The following is a 26,174-nucleotide window of genomic DNA, read 5'->3' on the forward strand; positions in this document are numbered from 1 at the left end:
CCAGCTTCTCCTATGGGATTCATCAAATAATTTCACCAGCATTGTCAGTTCGCCATCTGACCTGTAGAATTTGGACTTGTTCATACTCACAGTTGCATGAGATGGTTTTATAAAATCTCATATTTACAAATATCTCCTGTTGGTTCTGTTTCCTTAGAGAAACCTGAGTACTAAAGCTTTGGCCACCAAGAGTGGGGTGGTTCTTGAGAAACAGAATCTTAAAATAGTTTTTTGCAATCAGTTTTCTACTCTGATTAAACTCTAAGGCATTAGACTCTGCTTCCAAAAATCAAGATGACACTGACAGTTTAAGTTGTGAGTTGGCAATAGAGGTACAAAAAAAAATCACTATTTGATTCTGCTGATTGTATGCTTATATGAGGCAAAGCTCTAGGTGACAGCATTTTTTGACAATTTTCCAGTGTTTTGTGGAGTTAAAAGATATAATGATGTTGGCTGGTTGTTCCTAGGTTTGCTGAATATAGTTATAAAAGAAAAGGATGACCTGATGCTTTCAAATTTAAAGCTTAAGTGACATGCAAAAGATGTAAAAGTTTATATGGGTGCCATGAAGGAAAATCTTTTTTCCTGTGGCCACAGATTTGAGATCTCTGAAAACCAGACCGAGTCCCATAGTTCAACAATTTACAATGTAAACTGAAATTTCAGCCTTGGTGGTTATCTGCTGTTAATGTGAAAGCAATGATTGGAAAGGAGTAGGATCCTAAAAATTGGGTGGGTTGATAATTAGTGGGGGCATCGAAACTCTGGATTCTTCTGAGTCTTTGGTAAATTCACCTGTAATGGTCTGCACTGAGAAAACAGTTGCCCCACCTCCAGCCTGGACTGAGGATACAGCTACAGAAGAACACATAGTCTGTCTTGGGAAAACAGATTCTCAACCTCCAGTCTTCCCTGAGGAGTCTGCCATCCAACCTCTACCTGAAAAGATTAACGCTTTAGTGCCTGCTAGACCTGTTACCATCTCCCCTTGGGAAACATCTCTTGCCTCAGTCTGAAGAGATCAATCCTTATTCACCAGATGAAACTACAAGGGGAATACCCAAGCAATTGGTTTGAAACACACTTCTAATTCTTTTCATGACCACCCCTACTACCCAACTTTTCTTCCAGACTTGTAACTCAAGTAATGTACCCACAGGCCCCAAAAGGTGGGGTAAAAATGTCCCAAAAGGAAGTTCACTGTACTCCAAAATAATTGCATGAGTTTTTAAATTTATATAGACAGAAGTCAGGAGAATATATGGTGTGGGATAATTGATGAAAGAATATAAAGTTGGATCAGGCTGAATTTATTGATATAGGCCCTGTTTTAGTCTGTAAGCTACTGGAATTCATTATACCAGAAATGGAATAGCTTTTAAAAAGGGAATTTATTAAGTTTAAACTTTACAATACTAAGCCCATGAAAATGTCCAAATTAAGGTAACAAAAAGAGGTTGTTCAAGAAAAGAAAAGCTGATGCTGTCAAGAACAGCTTTGACAGCTGAAAAGTCATGTGGCTGGCATCTGCTGGGGTCTTTGGGCTCTGGACACCTCTCTCAGCTGAGAGGTGCATGCTGATATCTGTTAGCTTTCTGTCCTCATTTCAAAAGGCATCCCTAGGGGCACCTTTCTTCTTCATCTCCAAAGGTCTCTGGCTGTGTGTTTTTACCAAAATGGTCCCCTCTTAAAGGGCTCCAGCAAACAATCCCACCTTGAATGGGTGGAGAAACATCTCCATGGAAACCATCCAATCAAAAGTTACCACCCAGAATTGGTTGGGTCACATGTTTATGGAAGTAATAAAAAAGATCCTACCCAGCAATATTAAATGAGGATTAAAGAACTTGGCTTTTCCAGGGTACACAACAGATTCAAAACTGGTGCAGGCCCAGTAAGCAAAGATCCTGGGTTCAATGTTGTGGCTTGAGGGGTTAGAGAAGGCATTAATATTTGGTTTGGGTGGTTGGCTAAAACATGGACCAAAAGGTGGCTGACATTACCTGAGGATTCAGTGCCAGAAGTGCCCTGGTATAATGTAGATGAGGAGATCCAGAGGCTTAGAGAGATTGGATTTATCATGGACAATCTACTCAAAGACCCCAGGATGTCCAGAGGACACACCTTTTACCAGGACTGTGAGGAACAATTCATGAAACTAGCTCAATGATCCCTGAAGAGTTCTGTAGTCACCCTTCTTGGTAAGTCAGATATTACTGTGGGAACTGTTGTTACTGAGATGGAATCCATAAAAAAAAAACAGGGATGATCAGATCCTGATGGCAGAAGATATGTGGCAGCACTTAATTGCCAAAGACAAGGTGGGTGTGGCTATCACAATGGACAACAGACTCAAAGCAGCAGTCAAAATAATCTGACTCAAAGAGACCTATGGCATTGGCTAGTATCTTGATCATGGAGCACCTAGAAGTAAAACAAATGTGCAGTCTACCAAATTCCTGTTTGAGCTGTATAAACAGAATTCTAGGTCAAGTGAATGGAAGTATACCTTGAATTATGAAAACAGAATCATGGCACCTTAATCAATTCCCAGACTTGAGACATTATACAGACCCAGAGTCCCTTGAATGAGGGGAAGGCCAAATCCCCTTGGGGAAGGACTCAATTATCCTGTAAAAATTGTATAATGTTAGTCTTCCTCCCAGCATTCCCCAAGGAGATCTATGGCCTTATACCAGGGTGACTATGCATTGGGGAATAGGACTTGATAAGATATCTTGTGGGTTACTAGACACTGGCTCAGATGTGACTTTAATTCCAGGAGACACACACAGAAAGCCATAGTGTTGTCATGTACAAAAGCACTATATAATAAAATGGAAATGTTATATATGAGGTGGGGCCCAAGGTGGTCTTCAAGGTATATGAGGAAGTGCCCAAATGCCCATGGCCCCTCCTCCTAACATATTATCTTCTCTTTCTCAGCTCAAAGCTATGGCCCCTTGGAGTTCTTTACAATCAGTAGACTGAGGAGAGAAAACTTGGGCATGGTTTATAGATGCTTTTACACATTATTCAGGTAGCACCCAAAAGTGGACATCTGCAACATTGCAGCCCATTTCTGGGATGTCCCTGAATGCCAGTTGTGAGGGAAAGCCCTCCAGTGGGTGGAACTTTGAGGAGTACACCTGGTTGTTCATTTTACTTGGTAGAAGAACTGAAAGGAGGTGCATTTGTACACCAATCCATGGGATGTTTCTAATAGTTTGGCTGGATGATCAGGGACTTAGAAGCAGCATGATTGGAAGATTGGTTTCAAACAAGCTGAGGGAAGATGAATGTGAATAGACCTTTCTTAAGGGCAAAAAACATGAAAATATTTGTGTTATCACAGGGTGACACTTCAGCAGAGGAAGATTTTAATAATCAAAGGAATAAGTTGACCCATTCTGTGATTCCAGTTAAGCTATTTCCCCAGCCACTTCTGTCTGCTACTGCCACTTCTGAGTGCCCAATCTGCCAGTAGCAGAGACCCACAATCTACAACGAATATGGCACTATTCCCTGAGGTGATCAGCCTGCTAGGTGATGACAGGTTGAAATAGGTTTGCTAGTATTTTGTTAAGGATTTTTGCATCTATTTGCATAAGGGATATTGGTTTGTTGTTTTCTTATATTGTTTTTGTTTAGGTTCAGTACTAAGGTAATGCTGCCTTTATAAAATGAGTTAGGGAGTTTTCTGCCCTTTTACAATTTTTGGAAGTATTTGAGAAGAATTATATTAATTCATCTTTAAATGATCTTTTTTATAGATTTCACCAAAAATGCCATCCAATCTTGGGCTTTTCTTTGCTGGGATTGTTTTGATTACTGATTCAATCACTTTACTTATAGGTCTGCTATGATTTTCTGTTTATTCTTGAATTCATTTTGATAATTTTTTTTCTAGGAATTTTCAGTTTCATATAAGTTGGTCAATTTGTTGGTGTATGGTTGTTCATAGTATGCTATTATTATTCTTTTTATTTCTGTTAGCTCAGTATTTATGTCTCCTCTTGATTTCTGACTTTAGTAATTTGAGTCTTCTCATTTTCTTTATTTAATTTATCCACAACTTTGTCAATTTTGTTGATCTTTTCAAAGAAGCAACTTTTAATTTCATTGATCTTTTCTATTATTTTTCTGTTCTATATTTTGTTTATCTCCACTCTAATCTTTGTTTCTGTACTTTTTCTGGCTTTGGGTTGTTTGTTCTTTTTCTATTTCTTTAAGGTGCCACTGACTATCATACATATGGTAATAAAATTATCATTTCATAATTATACTAAATATACATACTAAAAAATTACTATCAGTTTTTGCTTCCTTTATTTTGGGACTGTTGTTAAGTGTATACATGTTCATAATTTTACTATCATATTTATGATAGTGAATGGATCTTTTTCTATTTCTTTAAGGTTAGTTCATTGATTTGAAATGTTTCTTTTTAAATGTAGCTCATAATAGCTATTCATTGCACTCTAAACATTGCTTTTGATGCACCTCATACATATTGACATGCTGTGCTTTTGTTTTCATTCTTCTAGATGTATTTTCTCATTTGCCTTGTTCTTTTTAGAGCAATTGGTTATTTAAGAGTGTTTTAAATTCCACATTTTTGTTAATTTTCTAGTGTTTCTTATTTTGGGCTGTAGCTTGATTTTATTGTGTTTGATAAGATAGTTTGTATGGTTTAAACTTTTTGAATTTGAGGTTCATTTTATGACCTAACTTATGGTCTATCCTGGAGAATGTTCAGTGTGACCTTGAGAAAAATGTCTTTATCTGCTCTTTTTTGGGATGTGTGTTCTGTATATCTCTGTTAAGTCTGTCTGCTTTATAATTTTGTTCAAGTCCTCTGTTTCCTTATTGACATTTTGTTTGCTTGTTCTCTTCATTTCTGAATGTGGGTATTTAAGTCTCAAATACTTCTAATTCTCTCTTTAGTACTATCAAGTTTTGCTTCATTTATTTTGGGACTGTGTTGTTAAGTGTATACATGTTTATAATTTTACTATCATATTTATGAATCAGGTTTTTAATAAATATGTAATATCTTTCTCTGTTTCTTTTAACAATTTTCAGTTAAATTTTTTTGATATTTTGTTTGATATTAGTGTGATAGTTAGATTCATGTGTTAACTCAGTCAGGTGATGGTGCCCAGTTGTCTAGTCAAGCCTATCTTTTACTGTGAAGACAGTTTGTGGACTAAAATCTTCATCAGTTTGATTGCATCTATGGCTAAGGGACACATCTTCTGCAATGAGTGACATTTAATTTAATCAGTTGAAGGCTTTAAAGGAGAAGTCAGAAGAGTTAACCTCTTTCTCCACTTCAGCCAGATAGCCTTTCCTGGGGAATTCATCAAGACCTTCACTGTGGCCAGCTCATGGCCTGCCCTGTGGAGTTGGGACATGTGCATCCCCACAATTGCTTGAGACATTTTTATAAAATCTCATATTCATAGATGTCTCCTGTTGGTTCTGTTTTCCTAGAGAACTCTGACTACTACCATTAGTATAACCACTACTGCTTTCTTTTGGTTATTATGTGTATGGAATATCTTAATCTATCTTTTCCCTTTAAGCTTATTTCTGTTTTTGCATCTAAAGTGGGTCTCTTTTAGAAAGCATGTAGTTGCTTGATGTGTTTTTATCCATTCTTCCAAACTCTGCCTTTTACTTGGATAATTTACTTCATTACATATAAAGTCCAATTACTCTAATTGTTGATTTGAGGAAAAAAACTTTTGCTGTTTTACTATTTGTTTTTTTATGTATGTTATACATTTCATTGTCCTCACTTCCTTTATAACTCTTTTTGTGTGTGTGTTTACTTCATTTTTGTAGTTTATCTTTTTTATTCCCTTCTCCTTCTCTTTCCTGTACATTTTTTGTTAATTCTTAGTGATTGCCTTGAGGATAAACATTATCATCATAAAATTATATCCACTTAGTTTGGGTTAATACCAATTTAGCTTTAATAGCATATGAAATCTTTCTTCCTATACAGATTCCTACCTACCCCTTTCAGTTGTTATTAACATGGACTTGCATCTTTATATATTGGGGTCCATTAACAAACACATTTATTGTTTTAAATATTTGCTTTGAATCATATAGGAAGAAAAGAGGAGGTATAAACAAAAATACAATAACATTGCCCTTTATATTTACATATTTGTTATTTTTACTAGCGTTCTTTATATTTTCATATGGCTTTAATTCATTGTCTAGTGTGCCTCATTTTTACCTGAAGGATTCCCTTTAGCATTTTTTATGGATCATGTCTAGTTATGATGAACTTTCAGTTTTCTTTAAATCTGGGAATTATCTAAATTTCTCCAAAATGCAATTTTATTGAGATATATTCACACACCATGCAAACCATTGACTTTGTAACAGTACCATAACATAGTTTTGCACACATTTCCATGATCAACTGTAGAACATTTTCTTTACTACAAAAAAAAAACCCAAATACTCCCAAACCTCTTACCTCCACTATTCTCCCCCTATTATTGATCCATAGTAGTAGTGTGGTACATTCTTACTGTTGATGAAAGAATATTAAATGTTGCTATTGACTCTAGTCCATAGTTTGCAATTGGTACAATTTTTCAAATATAACGTTCTGTTATTAACTCCCTGCAATAGTGTCATACATTTGTTCTTGTTAATGGAAGAACTTTTAAAATATTTGTATAGTTAATCACAATGATTGACCACCAAAATATCCACTGTGCTATACATTCCCAAGCTGTGGTCTCTAGCTTTCCTTCTGGTGATATACATGACTCAAAACTTCTTCTTTCTACTATATTCACACACCATTCAGTACTGTTAGTTATGCTCACAATAATATTATGCCATCACCTCTATCCATTTCCAAATTCTTAAATTAACCAAGTTAAACATTCTGCACATATTAAGCAACCACTTTCTATTCTTTAGTTTCATTTATATCCTGGTAACTGATATTCTATTTTTTATATCTATGACTTTACATATTAATATTAGTTCATATCAGTGAGGTCATATTATATTTTTCCTTTTACATCTCACTTATTTCACTTAACATAATGTCCACAAACTTCATCCATGTTGTCACATGCTCCAGGGTGTCATTCTTTACTTACAGCTGAATAATATTCCATTGTATGTATATACTACATTTTGTTTGTCCATTCATTATTTGTTGAACACTTGGGTTGTTTCCATCTTTTGGCAATTGTGCATAAGGCTAACATAAACATCAGTGTACAAATGTCCATTCATCCCTGCCTTCATATTCTCAAGATATATCCCAAGTAATGAGATATCTGGGTCATAAGGGAATTCTATACATAACTTCCTAGGGAACCATCAAAATGTCCTCTGCAGCAGCTCTACCATTTTACATTCCCACTAGCAGTGAATAATTGTACTGTTTTCTCTACATACTCACCAACACATGCACTTTTCTGTTTGTTTAATAGTGGCATTCTACTAGGTATGAGATGATATCTCATGCTGGTTTTGATTTATATTTCCCTAAAAACATGTGCTTTTTAGCCATCTCTATTTCCTGTTTGGAAAAATGTCCATTCACGTCTTTGCTCAGTTTTGTGTGTCTTTTTATTTTTGAATTTTAAGGTTTATTTTATATTCTACATATCAACCCCTTATCAGATATGTGGTTTCCAAATACTTTCTTCAGTTGAGTTGGTTACTTTTTCCCCTTTGTGACAAAGTTTTTTGAAGCACAGAACTATTTGACTTCACAGAGTTCCCATTTATCTATTTTTTTGCTTATACTTTGGGTGTAAAGTCTAGGAAACTATCATTAGATCTTGAACATGTTTCAATACATTTTCTTCTAAGAGATTCATGGTATTGGCTCTTATATTAAGGTCTTTGATACAATTTAATTTTTGTATAAGATGTGAGATGGGGATCCATTCTCATTCTTTCTGTTGTGGATACCCAGTTCTTCTAACACCATATAGTAAAGAGACTGTTCTTTTTTCAATTGAATGGACTTGGGAACCTTTCCAAAAATCAATTAACTGTAGATCTGAGGTCTATTTATGAATTCTCTATTCAATTCCATTGATTGTTATGTCTATCTTTACGCCAGTACAATGCTGTTTTGATCATTGTGACTTTATAACATGCTCTGAAGTCAGGAAGCATGAAGCCTCCTGAAATTCAATCTTTTTTTTTCAAGATGTTTTTGGCTCTTCCAGTCCCTTTACCCTAGCAAATAAAATTAATAATTTTAGTCTGTTGGACTTTTGATTGGTATTGCATTGAATCTGCAGATCAATTTGGCATCTTAACAACATTTAGCCTTCAAATTCAGGAACATAGAATCAATTTCTATTTAGGTTTCCTTTGATTTCTTTTGGCAATGTTTTGTGTTTCTCTGTGTACAAGTCCTTTACACTCTTTGTTAAGTTTATCCCTAGATATTTGATTCTTTTAGTTGCCACTGTAAATAGAATTTTTTCTTCATTACCTCCTCACATAGCTAATTACTAGTGTATAGAAACACCATTGACTTTTGCATATTGATTTTGTATCCTACCACTGTGCTGAACATGTTTATTGGCTTAAATAACTTTTTTTGTCATTTCCTTAGGATTAAATGTAGGATCATGTCATCTGCAAGTAGTGACAGTTTTACTGCTTCCTTTTCAACTTGTATGCCTTTTTTTTCTTTTTCTCACCCAGTTGCTCTAGCTAACTCTCCTAGCACAATGTTGAGCAGCAGTGGTGATAGCAGGATTCCTTGCTAACTGCTAGAGGAAAGTTTCATTCTTTCACCATTGAGTATGATGTTTGCTGTGGATTTTTCATATATGCCCTTTATTGTGTTGAGGAAGTTTCCTTTGATTCCTACCTTTTGAAGTGTTTTTATATGAAAAGACAGCTGAATGTTGTCTCATGTATTTTCTGCATCAGTAGAGACGATCATGTGGTTTTTCCTTTAGGCTTGTTAATGTGGTGTCTTACATTAATTGATTTTGTTGTGTTGAACCACTCTTGTATATCTGGAATAAAACTCACTTGGTCATGGGGTATACTTCTTTTAATATACTTATGGATTTGTATGCAAGTATTTTGTTGATGATTTTTGCATCTATATTCATTAGAGAGATTTGTCTGAGGTTTTCTTTCCTTGTGGTATCTTTATCTTGCTTTAGTATTATGGTGATGTTAACTTTATAGGATGAGTCAGTGTTCCCTCCTCTTCAAGTTTTTGAGAATATTTTAAGCAGTAATGGTATTAATTCTTCTTGGAATGCTTGATAAAATTTACCTTGAAGCCATCTGGTTCTGGGCTTTTCTTTCTTGGGAAGTTTTTGGTTACAGGTTGAATCTCTTTATTGTGGTTGGTTTTTTGAGGTCTTCATTTATTCTTGAGTCAGTGTAGGCTGTTCATATTTTTCTAGGAAGCTGTCAATTTCATCTAAGTTGTTTAGTTTGTTGAAACACAGTTGTTCATAGTAACCTCTTATAGTCATTTTTATTTCTTCAGGGTCCATGTAATGCCTCCCCATGATTTTATTTATTTGCACCTTCTCTCATTTGGTCTTTGTTATTCTAGCTAAGAGTTTGTCAATTTTATTAATCTTTTCAAAGAACCGATTTTTGGTTTTATTGATTCTTCTATTTTTGTTGTTGTTGTTGTTTTCCTTTTCATTAATTTCTCGCCAATTCTTGTTATTTATCTCCTTCTGCTTGCTTTGGGATTGGTTATCTAGTATTTCTCCATTTTCTCCTGTTGTTCAGTTAGATCATTGATTTTAGCTTTTTCTTCCCTTTTAATATAGGCATTTAGGGCTATATATTCCTACTCAGCACTGGCTCATTGCATCTCATGTTGTGTTCTCATTTTCATTCATCTCATAATATTTTCTGATTTCTCTTGTAATTTCTTATCTGCTCACTGTTCATTTAAGAGCATGTTATTTAACCTCCAGATATTTTTGTATTTTCCAGTTCTACATTTGTTATTGATTTACAACTTCATTCAATTATGATCAGAGAAAGTGCTTTGTATAATTTCAAATATTTTAATCTATTAAGACCTTTTTGTGACCCAAAATATAGTCTATCTTGGATAATTTTCCATGAGCAGTTAAGAAGAATGTATATACCACTATTTTGGGGTGCAATGTTCTATATAAGTCTGTTAGGTCTAGCTCATTTATTACATTTTTAGGGTCTCTGTTTATTGATAATCTGTTTAGGTGTTCTGTCTTTTGGAGAAAGTGGTGTATTGAAGACTCTCACTACCAAGGTAGAGTTGTCTATGACTCCCTTCAGTTTTGCCAGTATTTGTCATATGTAGTTTGGGGCACCTTTATTAGGACCATAAATATTTATGATTACTATTTATTCTTGGTGAATTGGACCTTACATTAATATACAGTGATCTTTATCTCTTATAACATTATTTTTTTGTATTTAAGGTCTATTTTGTCTGATATTAGTATAGCTAACCCAGCTTTTTTGTTATTCGTTTACTTCCTGTGTGAAACACATTATTCCATTCTTTCACTTTCAACCTAATTGTATTTTTAGGTCCAAATTGAGTTTCTTATAAGCATATAGGTGGATCACATTTTTAAATCCATACTGCCAATCTATGTCTTTTGACTGGGAAGTTTAAACCACTATCACTTAAAGTTACTACTGTGAAGTCTGTTCTTACTTCAACTATCTTATCCTTTTTTTTTTTTTTGCATGAGTAGGCACATCCTTTGTTTTTATATTTCAGATATATATTTCTTTTTTTTCCCTTTTATTTACCCTTAGTAATACTCTTCAATTATTTACACTCTTCCAGTCCTTTCTCTCCTGTCTTATCTTTTCACTTGGCAGACCCTCTTTTCTTCTCATTTGATAGAACTCTGTTATTAGTGAACTCTTTCAGCTTCTGTTTTTCTGTGAATATTTTTAATATTTCCTTCATTTTTGAAGAACAACTTTACTGGATAGAGAATTTTTGGCTGACAATTTCATACCACTATTTCATGGTGAATGATGAGAAATCAGCACTAAGTCTTATTTGGCTTCCCTTGTATGTGATGAATTACTTTTCTCTTATTGTTTTCAGAATTTTCTTTGCTTTTGCATTTGGCTGTCTGATTAAAACGTATGCTGGAATGGGTCTATTCAGATTTATTCTGTTTGGAGTATATTGTGCTTTTATAAGGGCTGAGAAATTTTCAGCCACTATGTCTTCAAATACGCTTCCTGGCCCTTTCCTTTCTCTTCTCTTTCTTGGACACCCATGATACATATTTTGCTTCACGTCATGTTGTCAATCATTTCCCTGAAACCCTGATCATTTTTTCCCCCATTTTTCTCCATCGTTTCTAATGTCTATATCCCCCCTGTTCTTGCAGTGGAGGATTCCCACAGCCACTCCAGCCTGCAGCCTTCCCCCAGGCAAGTACCAGGCCATCAACTGCTGTTTCCCCCAACAGGGTGGGATAGGCACCAGGACCCATAGGTGGAATTAGTCTCTGTGTTTTCTCAGGCTCTTCATCCCTCACTGACCTAGGCCTTGAAATGTCCAACCCTGCCCCCTAGGTCCACAAACAGTTGATTCAGACAGTTTCTGTCTGGCTATTTGCTGCTTTGGGGAAAGATTCTTCACTTCCTTCCTTATTCCTCCGTTTGAAAGCTCTTCCTTACTGTCCTTTTGTATCACACCCTCCCCAGTAGCTTGAGTCCTGCTGCGGGTCCTTGTAGATTTGGATGTCTGTTTCTGCATATATGTGGGGATCTGTGTCACTGCTGTCAGAGATTGTATAGTTTGTATCCCTGGTGGGAGAATGGAGGGATACTGGCCACTGCCTCAGGGAACTTCCTGAGCTGCTTGGGACTGACTGAAGAGGAGGGGAGAGAACCAGCCAGTCTGGGACAGAAGTTTCCAATGTAATATTTTTCTCTTTCTTCAATTCAGCATTTGTGGGATCTTTCTCCAGTTTTTTCTTTCTCTAAAGTTCTAAACAAGTGGGTTTTGTCCCTTTTTTCACTGAACCTCTGAAGATAGGTTTTCAGGAGCTGTCTTATGTTGCCATGTCCTCTCTCCTACTTTTTAATGCTTAAATGGAATTTAATAAAATCAGAAGCAAGGTGCCACACCTTGAAGTTGTTATGAAACTGTATAAGAATCTGATCTATTTAAAAATAGAAATGACATCACAAATATGGCTTGGTTTATATGAATTTGCTTCTGATTGATGCAGATTGTGATTTTTATAAGAATAAATGGGATAATCTTTACACTAACTTGATTTTATGAAATAGTGTCTTGTCTTAGCACAGATATGCATTTTAGAGTGCCATATCATTCATAATTGTATAAGACAATATAATTACAATATATTTGCCAAGCTGAATTTGTCTAAATTTTACATCACAAATGCAGTCAACTTGCCCATTCATCCAAATTACTAATTTGTCAAAAATACTTTCAATTAAAAATATATTTTATGGCAATTGATATTTGGAAGTGATTTCTAAAAATTAAGGTGTAATTTATATAATAATTATTTTAGAATGTACAATTCAGTCATACTTGTACCTTTGAAATGTAGTACAGCTATCATCTCTATCTCATCCTACCACACATTTATCATCCCCATGGAGTCCCACAGCTGGTAAGCAGCTACTTCTCAATCATCCCTCCTTTAGTCTCCAGCAACCAATAATCTTCTTTATTACTCTCTGACTTAATTATTCTGAATAGTTCATATAAATGGAGCCATAATATATATGATCATTTATGCCTGGCTTCAACTTTTTTGACATACATATATTTTTATATGTTGTAGCATGTATCATTACTTTCTTCTTTTGTATAGCTCAAATTTATATAACTGGATCCATTGTAATGATAGAGCACATTTTGTTTATTCACTAATGGAGATTCGGGTTGTTTGCACCTTTGGCTACTGTGAATGTATAGGGATTCTACAAATGCTCATGTACAAGTATTTAAATACCAGTTTTAGATTCTTTTCAAAACAAAGCTTGGAGTGGATTTGCTGGGTTTTATGGCAATTCTATGTCTAACTTTTTGAGGAACTGCTAAACTTTTGCTTCACAGAGGCTACACCATTTTATAGCTCCAACACCAAAGTAAAAGAATTACAATTCCTCTACATCTTCACTAAAGCTACCTATTTTCCAATTTTAAAATCACTGTTATTATTACAGCCATTCTAGTGTGTGAAGGGGCATCTCACTGTGACTTTATTCCACACTAATCCACCTCAAATGTACTATCAAAGACTCTTGGTATATTCACATTAACTATGTAGCTTCCTTCATTGCTTTGAACTTTGGTTGTAAGGTATAGGAAACTACCTCTTATTACAGATATTTAAAATATTTTCCTACATTTTCTTCTAAGAGTTTTGTGGTCTTAGCTCTAATGTTTAGGTCTTTGATTTGCTTTGAGTTAATTTTTGCATAATGTGTGAGGTAAGGATCCTCTTTCATTTTGTTGGCTATGGATATCCAGTTCTTCCAGAATCATTTTTGGAGAGGCTGTTCTGTCCAGTTGAGTGGACTTGGCCACCTTGTCAAAAATCAATTGTCTGAAGAGGAGAGAGAGTCTCTTTCTGAACTCCTAATTCAATTCCATTGGATGGTGTATCTAACCTTATGTCAGTATCATGGTGTTTTGACAACCGTAGATTTTTAATATGCTTTAAAATCAGGAAGTGTGAGACCACCAACTTCACCTTTCTTTCTCAAGATGTCATTAGCTATCTGGGGGCACTCTGACCTTCAAAATAAATTGGTTATTGGTTTTTCTATTTCTGAAAACTGAGTTATTAGGATTTGGACTTGACGAAATAGATAGCATTGAATCTATTTTGGAGAGAATTGACACCTTATCTATGTTTATTCTTTCAACCCATGAATATGATATGTCCTTCCATTTATTTAGGATTAATTGATTTCTTTTATCAATGGTTTATAGTTTTCTGTGTATAGGTCATTCTTGTCCTTGATTAAGTTTATTCTTAGGTATTTTATTCTTTTCATTAGTATTATAAGTGGATTTTTTCTTGATTTTCTCCTAAAATTGCCCATGACTAGTGGATAGAAACTCTACTGCTTTTTGCATGTTGATCTTATAGCCTACCTGTTTCAGTTTGCTAACACTGCCAGAATGCAATATACCAGAAATGGATTGGCTTTTACAAAGGGGATTTATTAGATTCCAAATTTATAGGTCTGAGGTTATGAAAATGTCCAAATTAAGGCATCAACTAGAGGATACTATCACTCAAGAAAGGCTAATTATGCCCATGGTTTCTCAGTTACATGGGAAGGCACATGGTGATGTCTGCTGGCCCTTCTTTCCTGGGTTGGTTTACATAATGACTTTATTAGCTCCTGTGGGTCCTTCTATCTTCTCCTGGGGCATTTTCCTTCACTAAACATTTGTTAGTCCCTTCAGCATCACCAGGATGAACACTGAATTTCATTTCTTAGCTAAGGATCTCTTGGATTATCTTCTCTCTCCAAGTGTTGGTTCTGATCTCTACAGTTTCTGCCTTTTGTTCTCTTCACAGAGGATTCCAGCAAAAAGTCTAAGAGTCACTTTGAATTGGGTGGGTCACATCTCCATGGAAGCAACTTAATCAAAATGCCCCACCCACAATAAGACTACATTGGACTACAAGATTGGACTACAAGAACATGGATTTTCTGGAGTACGTAATGGTTTCAAACCAGCAGACTGCCTCTTTGTTGAGCTCACTCATTGGTTCTAGTAGCTTTGTTGTAGAGCTTTTGGGACATATATATATATATATATATATATATATATATATATATATATATATATATATATATGTAGGATCATGTCATCTATAAACAGTTTTAGTTCTTCCTTTCCAATTTGGATGCTTTTCATTTATTTTTCTTGCCTACCTTTTGTTCACTTGTTTTGTTAGGAAGCCGTCCATTTCCTCTAAGTTGTCTTAATTGTTGGCATTACAGTTACTGATAGTATCATTTTATGATCCCTTTCATTTCTGCAGAGTCAGTAGTAATTTCCCCTCTCTGATTTCTGGTTTTATTTATTTACATCCTCTCTCTTTTTTTCTTTGTCACTGCAACTAAGGGTTCCTCAATTTTATTTATTTTTCTCAAGAACCTACTTCGGTTTTTCTTGATTTGCTCTATTGTTTTCATGTTTTCAATTTCATCTCTAATATTTGCTATTTCTTTCCTTTTGTTCACTTTGGGTTCTGTTCACTCATTTCTCCAGATGCACAGTTAATTCCTCAATTTTACCTCTTTCTTCTTTTTTAATATAGGCATTTAAGTCAATAAATTTTCCTCTGAGCACTGCTTTCATTGCATCCATAAGTTTTGATATGTTGTGTTCTCATTTTCAATTGCTTGAAGATATTTACTGGCTTTTCTTGTAATTTCTTCTTTAAAATAAGCATAGTAGGCATCATGATCTCTTTCATTTTTTTTTTTTTTTTTTTTTTTTTTTTTACAATCCACAAGTGTTTTATTTTTTTTACACCTCTTATGCCATGAATTCACAGGGAATAGGCTCCAGAAGCTCAGGCTCCTTTCCATTGGTTCTCACAAAGTGTGCTTCTCTGGGTGGAGCAGGCTGGCGCTTCAGTTGAACACAGGTACCCTTCTCTTTGGCTTCCTTTTTTTTTCTGATCATTTTCCTTTACACGCTTCAGGAAGCTATCTCGGCTTTAAGAGTGCTTAATATGCTCAATATGCACATTAATTCTCTTGGCAAGAATCTTGCCCTTCACTTGTTTGTTTACAACAATACCAGCAGCATGCTGGGTAACATTATAGACCCTTCCAGTTTTGCCATGGTAACATTTGTGGGGCATTCCTTTTTGAACAGTACCCATTCCCTTGATATCTACAATATCGCCTTTCTTGTAGATTCACATGTATGTGGCCAGAGGAACAACTCCATGTTTTCTGAAAGGCCTAGAAAACATATAGTGGGTGCCTCTCCTCTTCCCCTTTGTGTTCGTCATTTTGGCAAATCACTGCAAGATGGCAGTTCCGGCCGAAAGATCTCTTTCATTTTTGAAGGATAGCTTTGCCAATTATGGAGTTCTTGTTTAACAGGTTTTTTTTTTTTTTTGGCACATTAAACATGCCAGCTCCCTACCTCTGGCAATAGGTTTTGATGATAAATAACTTGTTATTGTTGTTGATTGAGGATCCCTTGTGTGTGATGAGTCACTCTTCTCTTGCTATTTTAAAAACTTTATCTTTGGTTTTCAACAATATGACCATAACATATCCATATATGGATCTCTTTGTAGTTATCCTACTTGAGATTCATTGAGCATTTTGGATGTGGAGATTCATGTTTTCTATCAAGTTGACTGTTATTTCTTTAAATATTATTTCTTCCCCCTTTTCTCTCTCTATTATCCCTTCTGGGTTCCTATTGTGCAAATTTAGGTAAGGTTGATGGTGTCCCACAGACCTCACAGGTTCAGTTCATTTGTCTTCATTCCTTTTCTTCTGCTCCTTGGACTGTATTGTTTCAATGAATCTATCTTCAAGTTAACTGATTCTTTTTCTGCCTGCTCTAATCTGCTGTTGAACTCCTCTAGTGAATTTTTTATTAATTATTGTACATTTTATGGAAGAGAATTTTTCTTTAATTTCTTATAGTAATATTGATCTCTGTTGATATTCTCTATTTGTTTATGGACAATTATGCTGGTTTCCTTTAGTTCTCTGCCCATTGTTTCCTTTAGCTCCTGAGCATGTTTAAGATAATTGATTTATTTTATAAGTCCAATATCTGGTCTTCTTCAGAGTCATTTTCTATTTCTTCTTTACTGGTTGAAAACTTGACATTTTGAATATTATAATGTGATCACTGTGCAAATCAGATTCTTCCTTCTTCTCTAGACTTTGATGTTATGTGTGCTTTGGGTTGTTAGTTGCTTTTTTATTTAGGACTTAAAAAATATGTTTAAAAGAGAACTTATTGTGATGAGTGTTCTCTGAAGTGTCTTCCTTTAGCTTTTTGCCATCTTTTGAGTTTCCAGAAATTACCTGAAATGGATGGTGGCATTTTCAATAACAAAAGAAAAGAAAAAGTACCCTGCTGGTCTTTGCAGATTGGCTCTATTTTGAGGCTCTTGTTCAATTCCTACCCATTCTGATTACAACTCTGTATCATTTCCTACACTTAGTGCTTGCAATAAGTCTAGAGATCAGCTAGAGGTGAAAGCACAGGGTCTTCTCAGATTTTTATAAGCTTGTGTCCTGCCCTGGGCATGTGTCTGGCTTTCTATATCCTCCATTAAACACAGAAACCTTTTTTGTTGTTGTTGTTTGCATGGTCTGGGAATTGAACCCCAGTCTCCCGCATGAAAGGTGTGCATTCTACTACTGAACCATGGTGTAACCCCTAACACAGAAACTTTAGAAGCTGCAATTCCCCAAAGTAAATCTTTCCCCAGATTTTCCTCCCCAACTTTCACCATGTCTACCTAACAGTTATTTCTTGTCTCTATCAGCAGCATCTTGTCTATTTGCCTTTCAATGTTCTCAAGGTATGCCCCAATGATTAATCATTTTTCTGTGTTCAGAGAGTTTCAAGTTTGGTAAATCAAGTTTGGTGTCAATCCTCAGGGACCCGCAAAATAAGTCAAAATAGATTAATAAAATTATTTGAGACCAAGATCTTCTCTGCTGCCTCTGGAATCAGGTACCCATCCTGAGAATTCAGGCAGCCTTCTTTAAGGCTACCACCCCACCAGAGAGGTGAGTAAGGCAAGAGTAAGTTAAAATTCCATAAAGTTTTTCCCATGTTTTAGCCATCATTTTCTCGACTCACTGTTCTCTTTTGATTGCTGTAACCTTTTACTACTTTCCAGAGTTCTCACAAAGTTGAATCTGACAGTTTTTGCTAAGTTTTTTCAATATTTCTTTGGATGGATGGGTCCACGAATCTCCTTACTGCAGTATTTCTAAAGGTGAATCACTTTTTTTCTATTTTCTGTGTATTTCATGGTTCTTCTTGAAGAGAATATTGCTTGTCCTTCAGTTAATGTGTCTAAAAACTAGGAACTGGTACAGGTTTGTAAACTTAGTAAGGGCGTGTGATATTCCATTGGAGTGGCTAGTCTTCTGCTTGAATTCTTTAGATATTACAGATCCAGGAACATCTTATTTTTCTGCCCATCTATCTCACATTTATTCTATTAGATGTTGCCAAAGACCTGTTATTTGGGGTCACAGGGATACCATTCCAACTTTGCTGGAAAATGAGACACACCTTGCCCTTGACAGTTGAATTTTGTTTTTTGTTGTTTGCTATTCTTGATCTTGTCACTGATATCTAGCAGGATCCCCTACCAAAATTCATGGTGTACAAAGAACAGCTACTATTAGGTTCCTAATAATTCTGGTCCTCTTTGGAATAACACATTGCCTATTTTTATGAAGAGAGTTTCCACAGTTTTTACAGAAGTGGTAGTCACTGAAGATTAAAGTAATAAATTCATTCTTTTTATCCTTTTGAACCACTTATAAACACTGCCAAAGCTGTTCTTGCATCTCCATCTCATTTACTATAGGTTTAAATTTGTCCAAGCTTAAGGAGCTATACAAGTAGTGCATTTAGGACTGGCTCTAGGTATCCTTGCCAGGATATCAAATGTAAGCTACCTAAGAGTTGCCCAGTATAAATAATCTCTTCCTTATTCAGTATTTTGTTTGACCCCAACTCAAATATAGCACCATCATAATCCATTCTCAGGAATGTTCTCTTGACTCTTTTAGTACATAATAAATATTTTGCTGAATAATTATTTTCATTCTATAGCAAGAACAATATTTCTTATGAAAGGCCAAATTGAAACTTTTTTTGCCTATTAATTGTTGTTAATCAAGTAGGTATATTTTTTCATTTACTGGTATACTAATTAATAATTGGTTGGAGAACATTTCTCTTAACTTCTTAAATGTTTGAGGAAAACCTTACTTGTATAAAGTAAAGCACCTGGACTAATGTACTTTAGATTAAATGAAATATCAAACAGAATTCCAGTCTCAGTTTCAATTTTTAAAATGAAGATAAAATTAATATCTATCTGCAGGCTCATTGAGAATATAAAATAGGATAATCCATTTAAAGTGCATAGCCCAAGGACAGACACAGAATATATAAACAAAATATACTGAGCATTAATATAAGGATATTTTTAGGTCTCTTGGACATCTTGAGGATATTTGGAGACTAGGTAAAGGGATTCCTGACTGAAGTATATTAGCAGTCTAGAACCATGCTTGTTGCTGCCAAAACTGAGAGTCTGGGCCCAGATGGCCATAGCTTTTGCTTTTCATGGCCCTCAAGCTGCAGGGTAAATCTTACTCTTACAATGTACTCAGAGGGGTTTTTAGCTTCTCAATGGCCCATGGCTGGTTGGGGTTTCCTGAATTGTACAGGGTTCACAGACATTGGCTTCTGTAAGATACTGTGTAACACTTTTCTCTAACCTCCATACAGATCCCTTTACCTTCTCAATCCAACCAACCATAATAGAGTGAAATTTATGGATGGAAATTATCCATGGATAATATATTAGCTTTCCAGGATTTATAACACATTACTACGAATTTGACAGCATAAAACAATGGGAATTTATCCTATATTTCTACAGGCCAGAAATCTGAAATCAAAGTGTCAGTGCTTTTGGTTCATCTTGGTGCTTCAGAGTATGAATCCTTCCCATGCTTTTCTCCTGTTGAATGCAAAGAACAAGGAGAGGTTTCTATTGATCTATTTTTGAGGTACACTGACTCTTATGCTATCTAATTTTCTTTGAATAGTTTACTTTATGTATTACATATTTTAAGCTAGAAATTCCATTTTTTTAAATGGATGGTTTCCAATTTTGGCTGTTTTTTTCCAAATGTTTACATATTATGACAATGTTATAATTTATGTTTTTAAAATATATGTGTACCAATATTTAGTGAACAGTTTTATTATTTTCAAATCTGAGTCATGTCATCATTGTTTCCTGTTGACTGTCTTCCATTAACTGAATGTCACATTACCTTGCTTCCTTCCATATTAAGTCATTTTTGAGGCTATGTAGAAAATAGTGAATGCACATTTCTTTAATGACAGCTTTTTTTTCAGGTTTCTAAATAATTCATTTGTGTATCTGTTTGATATTTTTGAGACTTGTGTGAAGTCTTTATATGTGGGTTTAAAACATTTATTATAGCCCAGGCCTATAGTAACCCTACTTTTAAGGGATTTTCTGAATTAAATAATTAGGATGACCAGAAATCTCCCTCCACTCTGATCAGAAATCCTATACCTCCCAACCTGAAGAATCTTTCTTTCTTTTTTAATGATGAGCAACTAGTGTCCACAAATAAAGATAGAAAGCAGATCAAAGTTTAGCCCAGGTGCTTTGCTGCAATTCTCTTTAGCATAGATAAGATGGGTATGTAGCCTATACTATCTGTTGGGCAATGCGATTATGACTCAGTGGCAAAATTCTCGCCTGCTGTGCCTGAGACCCAGTTTTGATTCTTGGTGCCTGGCCATATAAAAAAAAAAAAAAAGTAAAATCTGTTGCTGCAGTCATGATAATGTTATAGTGGATGATTTCTGGGTCATATTTTAGGAGAGCTAAAATACATTACATTTCTTTTCTTATCAATTGTATATTAGCTTTCTCCATGGTTTTAAGATTGGTATATTTAGGGTATAGTGGATATTGAGACAAATAATTTGGGAATTGTAATGTCAATTTTCAGGACTTTTAGATTACTAGAGATCAAGGAAGGTTGGAAAGATATGGATTAGGCAATTGCAATGTTGAGAGCATTCTAATGTGAACCAACCAATGTCCTGTAAATGATATCTTGAAAAACTAAGTTAAGTATTTGCAATGACTGTCAACGATTTCCATGAACGTGATGCTTAACTAGGATATGAAGTGAAATTTATTCCAGGGATTAATCTTGACTAATTAGAGAAATTCCTGAAATTCACATAGACTTCCATAGGCAATATATGAATTATATATTGCCTTTGTTGTCTTCAAAAACTTGGTATAAAAATTTAGCAAGTCCTGTCAGAATATCAATAGATCGTCTGAGAATTCTTTAGCAGCAAGCATAGCTCTCTGCTATTTAGGTCTTTTGCTTTGTGCCCAGACTTCTATTAGAACAATGACAACTTTTTTTTTTATTGCATCAGATATTTTCATTTTTTCCAATTCTTTAAAGAATTCCTCAGGAGTATGACTGTATGGGTTCTAAAAAGTCATTTGGTAATTGTGTGGAAGGTGTTGAAGTGAGGTTCAATTATTGGTTTGTTACATTAGGGTATCCATGTTGGGGGAATATAGAATGACCTTCTCATCATTCTAGCTTAAGTGCATGTTATTCCCTCTGACTGTCCTAGATAAAGGATTCCATTTGCCAATCCTTCTCCGGGATTTTTATCACCTTTATTGTGCTTGTATTGAATATCATCTTTCTTTACTCACAGAATTCCACCTTCATGTGTTTGCACGTCTGTTTTGCAGAAATACTATTTTTTTCAGATGTATTACCTTTTTTTCACTTACTGCAGCAAAAAATTACCACAAACTTAGTTGAAACAGTGCAATTTTATTCTCTTAAATTGTGGAAATCTGTAAGTTCTAGAAATTATATGTATGAAATCAAGAGGTTGGATAGGCTGCATCTTTCTGGACTTTTAAGTATCTGTGCCCTTGCCTTTTTCAGTTTCTAGAGCCCACTTATATTCCTTGTTTCATGGTCCCTTCCTGGCATCTCTGCAACCTCTTGCTTCCATTATCACATTCCTACTGCTGACTTGACCCTCTTTCCTCCCCCTTTAAGAATCCCTTTTATTACAGTGGGCTTGCCTGGTAATCTCTTCATTTTAAGATCCATAGCTTTACCACATCTGCCAAGTCCATTTTGTCATTTAAGGTAACATAATCATAGGAGTTAGGTTCAAGGGATTAGGACAATTTTAGGGGGCCATTACTGAGCCTACTACATGTGAGTGGATTGTCCCAGAGAGACATAATTATATAATCACATACTGTGCTATAGGTACTAAGGGGTAGATATTATAACAGCTCAGTCATAGTTGAGCTGGTCTGAATAACTTGCAGAGTTTGGAACAATTAACACACTATCTTTAATAATTTTGTTTGATGACTTTTATGTTTTCAATGGAGAGACTCAATGTCACTCCTCCATTGACCCACATATTTCTTAAAAGTATCAAAAAATATGTTTCTTCATCATGTTGATAAATAAATTATGGTAGCTGTTTCAAAACACATGAGTTTTTAGAACTCTACGCAGGATTTGATCAGTATCTCCATAGCAAGATTTAATGGGCTGCGAATGAAGGGCCAGGGACAGGGCCTATCAGAGACCTCACATTAAGATTTCCTTTAAGGGGGCCCTTATTATTTTCTCTTTCAAGGTGGCTGACTTTCTTTTGTTCATAGTGTGTTAAATAGTTGTGAATCTTTTTGTCCTAGCCTTTATTCAGGAAGGTTTCAGATCAGAGTGATCAATGTAAATGTGTTCATTTAATAATTTAATTTCTAAACAATTAATCCTGCTGAACAAAGCATTATTTTGGTAAAGATAACCATTACAAATATCAACAAAGAGCTTTTGTCAGCCTAGGAATATGGGTAACAATGGTGTCAGTGAATAATATTTGAGAAATTGGAAAAAAAATAATTAAAATAAAACCCTCAGTGTGTGAAAATCAAAAGCCAGAATGAACCTGTGATCAAGAACCTAGATCATATTGATGAAAGGAGCCTATTTCAAAAATCATCCTCGAGGATTCATTAGGGCAGAGCATATAGTTAAGGCTTGATTGAAGGAATGTCAGTGGCTATGGGCAGTCCAATATTTTCTATGGATCTTTCATCTATTAAAATGAATTGCTAAAAGACAGTGGCTTTTTAAATCCTGTTTTGATTTCTTTGGGTCTTCCCTGGGAAAGTGTATACTTATGATTAATGTTCATGTGTTCAAGCTGTATAGCAATTTTAATAGGTATTTCCACTTATAGCTACTTCTGAGGAGTGGGTACTTACGCTTTTGACATCACTTCCTTGAACAAATCTTTGTGCTCTTCTTTGCTTTATGTTAAAGTGCAAATTCTATTTTTGTAAATACAGCATTAAATAAAAAGTATATTCAAATAAAATAAATATCTTACCATTCTTTCTACATGTGAGGGCTTATATTAAAATGGTATACTATATTTTTGGTAATTTCTCTGTTTTCATGAATGAATTATACTGTAACTTCTTAATCATAACTAATAATTAAGTAATCATAAACTTTAACATTTGTAAAATGTGTGTCACTGGAATGTCACATGCTGTAAAATCTCAGGCTGTGGATTCTGATAAAAGTGCAATTGCGTCCTCACCTTACCTCTTAACTAGCATTAACTCCCCTGAACCTCAATATAGCTATTAGTAAAGGTTAGATAAAACATATCCATAAATTCTTTTACAAATATGAGGAGTAATAGGTGTCTAGTGATTTTCTAAGTGGCAGCTGCTACAATCTATACCATCACAATGCCAGGAGGAACATTGTTAACAGTATTATTGCTTCACGATTGAGAACTAATCTTAAATATTAAATCACTGTCTCAAGAAAATTCATCCTCCTGTTTTTTTTTTGTTAAACTAAAAAATAAAGGAACATAAAAAAAAAGCCAAGAATCCAAATGTTTCTCAAAACCTGGAATTGGATTAGGCAATATGCAATTTGTTCAATCTAGAACATTTATTAAAATGAACTAATTGATTTTGTTTATTTAGTTTTATTAAGAGTTTTATTAAGGCTTAATTAAAAATGAAGCCATTTTTGTTTCCTGAAAATGTGTTATATTCTCTTACTAGGTAATGTAATCCTGATAAAGCTTTCTTGCCAAGAAGAAAGAAATAAAATTTTAAAGATATCTCTAAGGGTCTAATGATTTTTGTGAAAAATTGATTCCTCTATATTAGCACCTTCCACTATTTCTTTACAAACAATGCAATTTTTTTTATTGCATCATTAAAGGCTTGTTTAACTTGCTTGTTCCTCAGGGTGTAAATGAAGGGGTTCAGCATAGGAGCAATGGAAGAAGTTAACACTGTCACACCCTTATTAACAGCCACTGATTCCTTTGCTGAAGGTTTGACATAGATGAAGATGCAGCTGCCATAGGTGATGGAGACCACGGTCATATGGGAAAAGCAGGTAGAAAATGCTTTTTTCCTTTGCTGGGCAGAAGGGAATCCTAGAATGGTTTTGATGATGTACATGTAGGATAGAAGCACACATACAAGGGTCATGATAAAGGTCAACACAGCACAGATTATGACCACCTGCTCTATGAGCCATGTGTCTGAGCATGAAATCTTTAGAAGGGGGTATCCATCACAGGCAAAATGGTCAATGACATTAGAGTCACAGAATTCCAGAGTTACACCCATGCCAAGTGGTGGGAGTATAATCAACAAGCCAGCCAGCCAGGAACCAAGGATGAATCTCCTACAGACCCTGCTGTTCATGATGGTCACATAATGTAGGGGTTTGCAGATGGCTACATATCGGTCATAGGACATGGTGGCAAGTAGAAAAAATTCTGTAACAGCAAAGAGGTCCGTGAAAAAAATTTGGATGGCACAATCATTATATGTGATGGTCTTGTCACCAGTTGATAAGTTGTACAAATATCTGGGAATACAAGCAGATGTAAATGAGATTTCTAAGAAGGAGAAATTTTGTAGGAAAAAGTACATGGCAGTTTTAAGGTTTGAATCCATGAAGGTGAGGGAGATGATTGTCAGGTTCCCGGTTACACTCAATATGTAGGTGAGAAACAGAAAGATGAAAATCAGAACCTTCAGTTGTGGGTTATCAGTCAGTCCCAGCAGGATAAATGTTGTTACTGTGTGGTTACTCATCAGTAAATCCTGACTTCTATTCAATCTGCATTTATAGTTCAAAGATATTTGATATGAGGAGAGAGGGACTAATATCACTTTGCAACAATTAATGGCACTACACACTAAGCCAACGATTTCACATGCAAGGTTTAAAAGCTTCATTTTAAGCAGAGTCATTAGAGCAGAAGCATAGTTCACATAACTGCATATTTTGGAAATATCATGGAATATTTTTTAACAAATCAAATTAATTTATCCATCTCACACTCCAACACTTTAGGAATTCTTTCATTTTACCACTTTTTATTCCTTGGTTATCTGCACATCAGATTGGAATTATCCATATAGTTTTTTTGGACTGTTAACTGCAGCTGAATCTTAAAGCCAAATCTTAAACTTCTTCAACAATTTAATGTCTTTCTTTGTTGTTTGGTTAGTAAGAAATTTCAAATATATGACGAATAGTTTGGGCCTCCCTATAGAGTGTCTTCATATCCTATGCTTTTGATTTTGATTTTTGCATTATGGCACATTCTAAAGTTTGCATTTTCTCCATTAGCAACTTTCTACTTACCCTTTCTCATTTCTTCCTCAAGTAATGCCATCAAATGTTATGAACAATACTGAGGATATGCCGAATTTGGGGAGAGTTTTAATGAGAAATTTATTTGATAGAATGTTAAGTTACATTGAATGAGATATGCACAGGGTTTTATGTCACAATCAAAATTGTTTTATGTTTTCCATTTCTTAAATAACACTGAAACACCAGCAAACTGATATCAATGTCACCAAGTGCAAAAAGACCAGATGTATAGTACTAATCTCATTACTGAGCTCTGCTTGCCTGCAGTGTCATTTCCTTATACCATCTCAAATATAAAAATAATTATATTTCATACATTATTGTTTAAAGATTAAACTAGTTAGTACATATAGAACTTAGAAAAGTGTCTCTCTCATAACGTCTGATATTTGTGAATTAACTTTTTCACTGACCTGATGGGTAATTTCCTTTTGCTTGTCACCATTCATTCTTTGCCTAATTATAAGCACATTTTTCTCCACCATTTTAATGGAACAGTTACTGCCAAAGTTTATTGATTTTTGCTCCAAAATTGTAGAACACATGTACATGCAATGTGTACATTTCACCAAACATTTTGTCGC

At 34.9% G+C, this 26,174-nt stretch overlaps 1 protein-coding gene and 2 pseudogenes across 1 annotated transcript; all 3 read right to left on the bottom strand.

The window, feature by feature from the left end:
• The window catches only part of LOC143690615 (52 kDa repressor of the inhibitor of the protein kinase pseudogene), a 427,237-nt pseudogene that overhangs the window by 180,350 nt on the left and 220,713 nt on the right, over positions 1-26,174 (bottom strand).
• LOC143642487 (large ribosomal subunit protein eL21 pseudogene) lies at positions 15,541-16,076 on the bottom strand (annotated as a pseudogene).
• On the bottom strand, positions 24,087-25,022 carry LOC143642482 (olfactory receptor 6C2-like). The gene has a single exon (XM_077110945.1). It carries the CDS (start codon positions 25,020-25,022, stop codon positions 24,087-24,089), a length of 936 nt encoding a protein of 311 aa, XP_076967060.1.

The sequence above is a fragment of the Tamandua tetradactyla genome, chromosome 7, assembly GCF_023851605.1.
Source record: "Tamandua tetradactyla isolate mTamTet1 chromosome 7, mTamTet1.pri, whole genome shotgun sequence".
NCBI lineage: Eukaryota > Metazoa > Chordata > Mammalia > Pilosa > Myrmecophagidae > Tamandua > Tamandua tetradactyla.

Bases quoted from the DNA above. Each gene is read 5' to 3' on its own strand.
- LOC143642482 (XM_077110945.1), bottom strand. From the start codon at position 25,022: ATGAGTAACCACACAGTAACAACATTTATCCTGCTGGGACTGACTGAT.